Source organism: Tachypleus tridentatus, chromosome 1, assembly GCF_004210375.1.
Source record: "Tachypleus tridentatus isolate NWPU-2018 chromosome 1, ASM421037v1, whole genome shotgun sequence".
Lineage (NCBI taxonomy): Eukaryota > Metazoa > Arthropoda > Merostomata > Xiphosura > Limulidae > Tachypleus > Tachypleus tridentatus.
The window spans coordinates 46,510,106-46,522,312 of record NC_134825.1 but is presented as its reverse complement, the minus strand read 5'-3'; the positions used below and the strand labels follow the sequence as shown (position 1 = coordinate 46,522,312).

The 12,207-nt window shown below is 30.4% G+C and overlaps 1 protein-coding gene across 4 annotated transcripts in view; it reads left to right on the top strand.

Moving 5' to 3' along the window:
* The window catches only part of tefu (Serine/threonine-protein kinase tefu), a 177,522-nt gene extending 171,290 nt beyond the window's left edge, over positions 1–6,232 (top strand). For all 4 annotated transcript variants that reach the window (XM_076495794.1, XM_076495786.1, XM_076495802.1 and 1 more), the window contains 2 exons: positions 1,444–1,664; positions 4,661–6,232. In XM_076495794.1, coding sequence (XP_076351909.1) covers positions 1,444–1,664; positions 4,661–4,836 — 397 coding nt within the window. In that variant the 3' untranslated portion in view covers positions 4,837–6,232. The remainder of the gene's footprint in view (positions 1–1,443; positions 1,665–4,660) is intronic.
* Positions 6,233–12,207: the final 5,975 nt, after the last annotated feature.

Genomic DNA, 12,207 nt, shown 5'->3' with positions numbered 1-12,207 from the left:
CTGTCTGCTCTGGTGATATCACGGCCATGCCTGCCCCATACATGGACTATGGACCTGTATTCAAAGCTTGGCTCCAGGTCATTTGATAGTCAACTTGGAGTGAGCAGTGTTATAACAAGTTTTTCCTGATCAAATGTTTTATTGCTCTTTGGTGCTATTGCTTCAGTAAGGATCGAAAGGAGGAAGATGACCTGATCAGGCTACACAATGGTCACAGTTTTTCAATTCATTGTTTTCTTTTATCTTGAACTGATGCACCAATGTGTAGTCTGTGTGACACTCAAGTCACAATAGCCCATATTTTACTGTCATGCCATCATTATGATCATAAGCAGTAGCACCATATTAGACATTATTTTACTGTGGGTTCATTCTGACATTTGCCAGTGTCATTGGCGATGGTGACACTGTCCATCTCAGTTGTGTTTTTAAATTTTTAAGGCCATTGGCCTTTTAAATTTTATTTAAGATTTTAATTAAAAAATTGGCCTTTTTTTTTTAACATGATTCCTGTTCACATAATTTAGTAATATTACTTTTAGTTTTAATTATTTTACCAGTTGTTTGGTGCAGATAGCCCAGTAGCTTTTTGTACCAATAAATGCCTGACAACCAACCAACAAATTAAATATATTAACATACTTATTGTTATAATATGATATTTTACATAGAGGCAGCAGGTGACTGACTGCTGACAATTTAAATACCTTTTCAGGAAGTGTAAGAATATGTGATGTATCAAAATAATCAGTTTTACTTAACCTAAACATTAAAATGAAACGATTTCTTCATTGAGTATCTGCCAACTGTTTATTCCACACATCTTCTGGATCTTGTATTTGTCTCACACAGTACATGTTACTGGCTATTTGAGTAGCCAACTTAACTCGCAACTTTTGATAGCATTTCCTATTTGAACAAATTGTTAATATGTGTTTCACATCTTGCATTTGGTTTATTTTGTTTCTGAAGAAGTCACCATGACCTTTGGGTCATTGATTTTATTGATGCATGGTGTTATCTTACTCAGAAAAAAAAACATCTTTTTTAAATGTTCATTTCTAGAGTGTAGGATTTATATTTGTATTGTATTTCATGATAATCATTTAGAAATATTTTAAAGAAAATATGTTTTTCATTTTTGTTCTTTAAACTGACAAATCAAATGACAAAATTCACTGCTGGGTGAGAATCGAATAATATTTCTACCCAGAAAATTACAACAAATATTTGACTCTGATGAACAAAGTTAATTTTAATCACTGGTTATCAAACTGAAAATAATTTTGAATTCAGCTGAGGATTATCAGTTAACATCAGCCAAGTTTACAAAATTGGAGTTAAAAAAAAAAAAAATTAGAAGAAAAAAGAAATATTTGTAATTGTTTTGATTTTTACTAAATGTAGTAGTTTTTAAGCTTTCAATTTTTTTTTCTTTTTTAGATGCTGTGAAAAGACCATGGAAGTAATGAGAAAGTCACAAGAATCCTTGCTTACTATTTTAGAAGTTCTATTGTATGATCCACTCTATGTATGGACTCTAACTCCAACAAGAGCAATAAAAATCCAACGTCATCACGAAGGTCTAGGTCTTGATGAAACAGAACTCTTTCCCACACCAGCTGGTTGTAGGTTTGAGGAACTTGGTGATTGTGGAAATCAAGGTAAATAGGGATATAAATAAAGCTAATAATAATAATAAAAGCTGTTATTGTTTCTAAGGTTAACAGTTTTTTACTCAAATAGTGTCAAAAGTACAAAAATTAATTTTTTATAAAAGATATGAATGTGAAATGTTTATTGTTACAGCAAAAGGTTTTTGATGGAAAAGTGAATGTTTAAGAACACCTTTTCAGAAGTGATACAATGCAAGTTTTTATTTTATTTTAAAGCATAGTTATAAATTTGTAATTTGGAAGATTCAAGGTGTAAATGTGGCCATTAAGTGAAATATTGAATTCTTAAATCGTGACTTTAAAATTAATTAATTATACTGTTGTAATAATAAATCAGATTCTTAATTATTAATTTGAAAGAATTTTGAATAAAACAAAGAGCATTGCATTTTATTTGCTATATTATTGTACAAAGCTATCTAAGTTTACATGAATTGTTCTTGATTGTAAATTAGTACAGTACCATTTTTCCTTTGAGATTAAGCTGTACTCTCTGGTTATAGTATGTTGGACTTTTTGAATACAACATAGGAGAACTACAGAACACATAAATGTCCTGTTGTTAAACTACAGTGTGAAAATGTATTTTTATAATTTCAAAGAAATTTGACGTTTTAAAACAGTAAAATTATTTGAAATTATTGTTTTTAATTACAAAATGCATTGGGCTTAAAGAGAGGAAGTAAAATACAATGAAAGTTATAAACAATTAGGAATATAAAGTTTAATGAACAAACAGTTAAATGTAGGCTAGCATTGTGTTGTGCAAACGATTTAACTCTGTTTAGTTTTAACATACTCTGTATTACTTTAACACATTTATGAAAAGAAGAACTTGTATTAAGCCCAGGTTTTAATAATCCATTTTGAGCCTTTTAACCATATTTGCATCTGGATTTTTTTGTGTGAACCAGTGATGATATAATTTGGCTAAATGGAATAGTTCATGGTTACAAATATTTTTAATAATTCAGTGATTTCATATAAATATTAGGAAAATCTTATTATTGTAGTTTTTATGAGTGAACTAATAGTACATTTTGTGACATATACTTTCAAATACTAAAAAATTAAGAATTGATCTCTGTTATAATAACACACATTTTGACATTATTTAATTGTAACCAAATTTTCAAGTACCTGTATTTATTTAGGCTCATTTTTTTACTCTTTCAAAAGTTTGTGAATTTTAATGATTATTATTGAAAATCTAATTTTAGATGCTTGGATTATTATTTTTTCTTTTACTTTGCTTTGTACTTTTACTAAAAAAGCATTTACCAGACACTTGCAAGTTCTTACTTCTTAATCAGTATTAACGTTGAATTAACTAATCTTAATTTTTATTTCTGATGATAAAGGTTTTAGTTGAGTAGTAGGAAAAATACTGACATATAAATAGCATAACTATAATAGTGAGAATTAATTTCCGTTTTGTCTTTAGAACAATTTTTACAAAAGTTTCAAATTGTGGAATAATACTATGAGGACTGAAATAATTTTTGTTTCATTGCTATTAACCCTTTCATTACCAGATGGGTAGAGTCCACCCAGCTTGTAACCACAAAGGTATCCATGAGAGTAATTCCACTATTATTTTTGATAATGTATGAATATGTTTACAAAACTGTGCAGGTTATTACTAAGAATTAGAAGTATTTCATACACAAAATAACAGGTTTTTAAATTAAATATTAAGATATATTAATTAAATTTTTTTTTAATATTTTTATTTCAGAATGTTGATTAGTCAACATGAGTAATTTTTATTTTAAGATTAAAAATACTTTCATGCATGAAAACATTTTCACATGTGAAATCTTTATAACTTCCAGATAATTATAAAATGTTTTTTAAGAATAAAAAATTTCTGTTTTATCTGTTAGTTTTCCTATCAAATCAGAATCTTTATACATATTTGATAGATTTCACTGATCTCCTAATCACCATAAAAAATTAGCAAATAAATATAATTTATATTTCTTTTTTCCAGAATGATTACAGATTATAACTTTAAAACACAAATGTTTAATATAAATAGCTTAAATGTCATAATGTTATACATTTATATATATTTATTATTTTTATTATACTGACCTTTCAGTCATTGCTGACAAAGATAGAAGGTACAGTGATGTGGCATGTGTGCACTTATACTGTATCCATTAATATAAAACTAACCTTTAGTCTTTACAAAGTCTTGGTTGTGTTTTAGTGGACTAGTATTTTATAAAATACAACCACATTGCAGTTATAATACATTTTATATATATATGTGTGTGTTGTTTTTAGTTACAAATAAGATTTTAAACTTATTTTTCTTAAACAATAGCACAGTAACTAAAGAACTAAAGTAAACAATTATCTCTTCTAGTTTATAACCTTTCCCACATATTAGTCAGTTGCAGTCACTTTCATATTGTGGTAAAGTATGTTCACAATCTTGTGCATAACTTATAAAGGCAAGAGAAAAAGTGGATCTTCTCCAGTATGTAATTCAGTGTCTGATCATGGGAACATTTCTGGATTGAACAGATTGTAAATGTTGTATTTTTGTTGTAATCAATTGATAATCAATCATCAAACTATTAACCACTGTTGGTTAAGGCTATAAAATTACTAGTTTTCAGTATAATCAGTGATTGGTTACACAACTACATTTCAGTTGATGTTTTTTAACTCTGTTAAATTGTCTTGTGTCTGCCAATCCTAATTCTATCAAGTAATAGCACTTAAAGAAACAGTTGTTAATAATGTAGTTGTTATTCTATGTCTTACTTGAAATGATACTAATGTAATATATTTGAAAAAAAATACATATCTGTATGTTAATGGACTAAATCAAAGTCATTTTTATATCTAGGTGTATTACAATGATGGCAGTAGTCACATTATTTAATTTGAGTTTTCAGTATCACCCCAACCCTAGTTTGACTTATTTTAAACTATCATTAAATGTGTTCTATACACTTGTTCTCTTTTAGGTGTTGAGGTAAACAAACTTGCTGAAAGAGTTCTACTGCGACTTCAGCAAAAGTTGCAGGGTGTGGAACAAGATGTAGCTTTAAGCGTGAATGGACAGGTGAACTATTTAATTCAGCAAGCTCGAGACCCTCACAATCTTAGTCGGCTTTTTCCTGGATGGCAGCCCTACATATGATGGCTATGGTATAAATGCCACATGTACATACATAACCCATTAAATCGGCTAATGGCCTTATGTGATCATTCTTTATTTCTTAGGTATAGTCATATGTACATATACACATGCTCAAAGACAAATTATTTAGATGTAGCCAAAAATACATATCAAAACTTACCTGCAAACAATAATATTCATAACGTAAATGACTATATATATATATATAAAGGCATACTTACTGAAAAATTATGATGTCAAAATTATTACATTTTACAAATTATTAATATTACCTTATTACAAATTGGATTACAAAATATTTGTTACAGTTATAGATAAATCTTCAGCTTAAAAAATGGATTAGTTATGATCTTTAACTAAAGAACAGTTCCTAGTATTTCATGTCTGAATACTTAAGTATTGTTGTAAATGATTATCATGATTTAGTAAAGAATTTTGTTTGTTGTCCATTCTGTTTTCTTAACACTGACTTTTACAGAAATTTTCAGTTCCATGTACTGGGTTATTTTCTTAAAAATGTTTCCTGGGAAAACCCTAACAACAACCACTTGAATGTTCTGTAAAAAAGAACAAAACAACTGGATAACTAATTACACAAAAGCTATTTTATATTATTGAGAACACTTGATTTATATTAGCAATAAGAAAATTCCCTATTATAATAGTAAAAAATAAAAAAATAAAATCGTTATTGTATGAAATGTAAAACAAATAACTGAAATTTTGATTAAAGTTGCCTAATGAAATTAAAATAATTAGTTATTTATTACATCTTTTCCAGCCTTAGTTCATTATTAATGTATATACAGCATACATTTCCTTCAATTAAGTACAAAGAATATTCTCTTTACAAATAGAAAGAAAGTGCAACTTTGGAAATTATGTACATTTTGACATATTTTCTAAACTTTCACAGTAATATGAAAAGTACAAAAACTTAAAAATTATTATATCATATTCTTCAGGAGAAAACAGGCACTTACATAACATATTTTGTAAATTGTATTTTCAAACATTTAGGTTAAGACCTAGACAGTTCTGTATGAATTATTGTTAAAAACATTTCTGAAGTAATATTGCACTATGGATTTTAACATTACAAAGAATTAATCAAAAGCCTGAGTGTTTCTGTTAAAAGCAAAAATGAAATAAAGTAAATATAAAAAAAATCATATCTTTCTAAAACTGATATAGAAAATGTATTATTCACACACCAGTATCAAAATTTGGGAAAAGATAACACATCAGAAATATATAGTAGTATTTCAGAAATTATATTGTTAAATATTTAAGTATCATTTTATTATTATTATTTATTTCAGCAATCTTGTGTGTAGGTTGTGTAAAACTAAATCCATTCTTTGGTATTTTTGATAAAGATTTGTATTTTGTGAAATTTGTTTGTTTTCATTAGTCTTATATAATACAAGTTATACATCTGATACTTAATAAGAAGGTTTATTTTATTGGTGTAAGAAGTGTTTTGTTTTTCTAGTTTTGAACCATTTCTAGCTTCAGTACCCATTTTTCAAGGGCTGTTTCTTACAGGTGGGGGATTATAATACATGTTATTATCAAACAGTAACAATTTTAGGTTTTCGTTTTTTTCTTTAGAGATTCTGAGAAAAAGATAAAATTTAGGTGATCTTGATGTTGAATTTATTAAAAGATTTCAAACCTTTTGAACAACAGAACATGACTAAAATAAAACACTGGTCTGCTTTTTTAAACTGTACATTTATAATAAGTTTACATGTTCACAAGGTTTTCTTTAAAGCATCAACGTGAACATTTTTTTATATTGAATCACATTTTCTTCACAGAAGGATAATGAATGCAAGTAAATCTGTAATCTTTCGTGTATGAAATGTAACATTACATGGAATCAGACAATAAAATACTATCTGGAAACAACCAGAAATAATTGAATGTTTCATGCGAAGTTGCTTCACAACAATTTCATTGGTAGTTTGCCCCCTGCTAGTACAGCGGTATGTCTACAGATTTACAATGCAAAATCAGGGGTTCGATTCCCTTCGGTGGGCTCAGCAGATAGCTTTGTTTTTTTTTTTTTGGAATTTCGCACAAAGATACTCGAGGGCTATCTGTGCTAGCCGTCCCTAATTTAGCAGTGTAAGACTAGAGGGAAGGCAGCTAGTCATCACCACCCACCGCCAACTCTTTGGCTACTGTTTTACCAACGAATAGTGGGATTGACCGAAACATTATAATGCCCCCACGGCTGGGAGGGCGAGCATGTTTGGCGCGACTCGGGCGCGAACCCGCGACCCTCAGATTACGAAGCGCACGCCTTAACGCGCTAGGCCATGCCAGGCCCCAGCAGATAGCCCTATATGGCTTTGCTATAAGAAAATACACACACACATTGGTAGTTTAGCACATTCCACTATTAAAGATGAGTATTACTGTACATTTACAAGAGCAGTGTTTTAGAGTATCTGGAACCTTACTACAATGAACATAGCGGGTGTGTGTGTATATATCCCTATGTATGTGACTGAAATAATAAATACAGTTTGACGCCATCTATTGAATGGCACCACAAACCAAAACCCATAAAAACTGACATTTTATGTATTCAAGATTCACACTATTAGAAAGATAACTACTGTACGTTCGTTATAATAGAACACAATTTTAAATAAAATTAATCTTTTAATAACAATAACGCGATTTTCAATAGGACTGTACGTGAAAGTTTGATTACATCACTATTTATGTAGTTTTTTAATGTAATACTAAAACGATGTTTTTAGAAAGAAAAAAACTTTTAAATAAAGATTACCACTTTAAATATATGAAACATTACAGTTTCTGTCTGTAGAATCGTAATTTGTGTAGTACATCCCAGAAAAATCCTTTTTTAGGAAATGTTCACTTAATTTATTTTCCAATGAAGTACGAATGCTATAGTTAGTAATTATTAGTACAAACAGCCACCCATAGGGCTGCGTTTCTGGTAATATATTAAATAGGAAGCTTTCTTAATGTCTTTCGATATTTTCCTGTTTATTTTATTCTTCTGTAACTATTAACAGGTTGCTTTATTTCTATAGTTGTTATTAAAGCATGTAAAAACTATGACGGTTCATACTGCTTTACTTGTACAACAATCACATATCTACAATGAAGGTCGATAAAACATTAGGGAAAGAAAGCACCAGTAGTTAAAGAAATAACACTATAAATATACCTCGCTAGTTATCCTTAACAAAGTTTGAAATTACATTTATACACTGGAGAACAACAAAACTGTGTGTATATATATGTATTTGTGTATATATGTGTAGTAACGTTTCAATGATGTCATGTACCGTTGGTGTTGCATGATGCATGGCGCGCTTTTTTGTCAATACTTCTGAACATTTGGGATTATGAGAGAGTTTTCGATCTTGTTCATTATAGTGTTAATGAAGATGTGGAATCGGATAACACTTCAATGGTGGAAGTGATAGGAAAGATGGAGTGAACACTGAGCTGCTAAAAGTTCTTGAAGTTTACTATGGTTTAGTAATTCTCACTTTATTTTTTCTTGCTTCTTTTATTCGTTGTCGGTTATGTTTCTGTGGATTTTTTCAGTGAATTAAATACACGAGTTACAGGTTGGATGTTCGTTCACGCGTTTATTCACTAACATAAGCGGTCTGTGAACATCTCTTTCTATACATTTTTTAACTGTGTAAGCTACATCAACTTGGCATGCGCAGTAAGACACATGCATCCAAACCCTGATTGTAAGCCGAAGCTCTATTGTACTACACAAAATTTTATGTCTGAATATTTTTCTTCAATTACAGCAAGAACATTTAAAATGGCGTCTTTATTTGGTAGTGTGTTTCGTTTCCGATGATTTATGAAGTTTCGTTTCTGTTCTTTTTTGGATAACTGTGTTTTGAATCAATGAACAGCCTTTCCGTGTTATTCACGCTTACTTCAAAAATAAAATTATTTACTCTGTTCTATTTCTCAACCTTTCTTTAAACCAACTATTTGAAATAGATATTTCATTTAGTAAATTGGGTTGTACACGATGATCTAAGGAGTTTTGCTAATTTCCGATTTCAGAAGATCGTTTTCACCGGTAATTAACACATTTTATGTACTAAATACATCGAAGACTGAATTATACAGTTTTGTATATTAAAACGTTTATTTGGGTTTGGAATAGCTTTTTGAAAACTAAAGCTTACATTATACTCTAATCGCTCCCAGAATATCATAACTCTGTCAGGATTACAAAGTTATGAGGTTTTGTACTAATAATGTAACCATATAGTTACATGTTGCAGAAAAAAAGTTTCTTTGTTATATTTTGTTTGTATTAATTTCTTGTCTCTCTCGTTTTGCATAACGAAATAATTACAATAATTTGTTTTGTATGAAAAACAGATGCAATACTCTTTAAGCAAGAATAAACATTAACTTCGGAAGAGATGCGACATAAAACTAAAAGTTGAAAGCAGTTTGTAAGTATAAGATATTAAAACTAATTATGTCCACAATTTACACCTGCATAAACTATTTATATCAACAAATTTATAGGGCCACTTTAAAATGTTTAATAAATTATATGTTTCAGCTGAAGCCTGAGAGTATCTAGCTTATTTGTAATAAGGTCATCATAAGCAGTGTTGGAAACAGAATTTTTTGATAAGGGAGTATGATCGACTAAGTAACAATGACGTAAACCCGACCTCGAGTAAACTTTTCCTTGTTACTGCAACGTAAATTTCATGGAATTAATTTAGAAACAAAGAAAAGAAACATATATGACTATGAACTCTCATTTATTGATTTTATTCTAAAATATCAAGTTACAAGTAATGGTGCAGCACTACACTGAATCACACAACATAGTACATGTGACAATAAACTTTCATGTATTCCTAAATGACAAGTTACAAGTAGACATACAGCAAAAATATTCTAATTAAGATGATCAGTACTTTATATTTCTGATTTCTCGTTAACCAACACAATTTTGGTGTGGCCAGTGGGTGGATGCAATTCCCCTCTGTATCCATCCCTGATCATAAGATTCCAGCAAAATTACTTTTATTAACGAATCGAGTAGGTTGAACGAAATATCGCGTCCCCACTTCTTACCCACACACTCTCAGTATGTCTTTAAAATAAAATCACGTAAAAACCAAAAGTGTAAGTAGAACTGAAATACGTTTGGCTCTCAGAAAGTGAATAGACAGCGCAGAAAACAATGGTCTATGGGAGTTGTTTTGTAACATATATCGGATAGAAGGTCATAAGTAGGAAAGATTCGCCCTTGTCGTTACGCTCTCTACAAGAGCCCTGATTGGAAGTTATATTGTTTATTTAATCTTGCGCAATACTATACGAAGGCTATGTGCGCTAGCCGTCCCTAATTTAGTAGTTTAAAACAGTTTGTCATCACTACTCGCCGCCAACTCTTGGGCTACTCTTTTACCAACGAATAGTGGGATTGACAGTCACGTTATAACACCCTCACGGCTAAAAGAGTGAGTATTTTTGGTGTGCCGGAGAAGGAAGATTGCAAGTCGAGCGCCCTAACCATCTGACCATGGTAACCTGTTGGAAGCTTTTAAATGGTACTTTCTTCGAGGCATTATTTCTTTTCTTCTTTCTACAGTGTTTTCCTTTCCGCCTACACTGCTAAATTAGAGACGGCTAGCGCAGATAGCCCTTATGTAGCTTTGCGCGAAATTCAAAGCAAACCAAACGTAAACATGAGAAAAATGTAATTCGTACTATTTGTTTCCGTAAACGAAACACAAACAAACATAGTCGTCCTTTTCAACCGTATGTCTACTGATCCAGATGTAAAGTTATCAGATTATGGATCTTTGGATCTGTTGTTAACTTCCCGTTATGGAAAAAAAAAAAAGAGTCCGCTGTATAATTGACCATTCGTTCTGACAAGCGTCAGGGATAGGTGAAGTTGACTACTTGCCTTTTTTGTAGTCTTTCAGTTAAAACTTTGGAAGGCTAGCGCAGATGGTACTCGTGTGGTTTTGCAGGAAATTCAAAGAAAACCAAACTAAAAGTAATTTTCGGATTTACATCATTGTGCTGTTTATTTCTTTTGAAATTACACAGAATTTTAAGTAAGTTTATTTACAAGTTATTATAATTTAAATTACTTAGCCAGAATTAGTTTGTTTGTTTTGAATTTCGCGCAAAGCTACTCAAGGGCTATCTGCAGTAGCCGTCCCTGATTTAGCAGTGTAAGACTAGAGGAAAGGCAGCTAGTCATCATCACCCACCGCCAACTATTGGGCTATCTTTTACCAACGAATAGTAACTGTAACGTTATAACACCCTCATGGCTGAAAGGACGAGCATGTTGGGTGCGACCGGGATTCAAACCCCAACCCTCAGATTACTAGTCGAGTGCCTTAACTACTTGGCCATGCCGGGCTCCAGAATAAGTAAAATTTATTAATTTGTGAAAAGTGAAAGAGAGTGGGGCTAGAATCTCCAACAGTGCTTGTGATGATGATGTTTTTATTTACATTTAACAACTCTAAACTTATAAGAAGAATTGCGAAAATTAAAGCATTGAAACAGTATAAAACATTTATCCAGATTTATGTTGTGGATACATATTTGAAATTAAAGACAACAGTAATTTCAAAAGAACGAACGGAATCTCGGCAATAGCATAATTGAAGAAAATTACATTTTTAAGGTATACGTTTGTGTTTCAAACCTCTATTAATATGAAATAGTTCACATAAATAATGATGTTAGTTTTATTACGAAATGTTTAATTGTTGTCAAATAACTTTTTACTTCAAAATGTGTCAATTATTGCAAGTTATTTTCTATGCGTTTAAAACAATGCAACGCAAAACAAATATTAAATCAACAAATACACTTATACACGAGTACATAATATACCCCATGCAGATTTTGTATTATAGTATAATAGTTGGAAACCGCTAGAATTTTAACTGTGTACAACTAGAAAATATAAGTTAGCTATATGCATGTATATTTTTATGTATTAAACAATTTTGTGTTCGGAACGCTATCTCTGTTGGTAACGCTTGCCTTCTGTTTATGACTTTCAAATTATTTGTGTAGTTTGTCGCCAGAAGAATTCTCGAGACCAAGTCCCAATCTAGTGTATTTTTTTTTAACCTTTTAATTTATTGACTCATTATATTTGCAAAAACATATTATAATATTGGTAAAAAACAAAACATTAACAATATACTTTACATATGGAATTTCAATTGTTTTTCTTAATATGTGATTGTAAACACTGTGTGTCACTGTGTGTGACAAATACTACTATAGGTTACGTAAGGGATAGTATCTGATGGAATAAACATACTTGACCTTATGTGT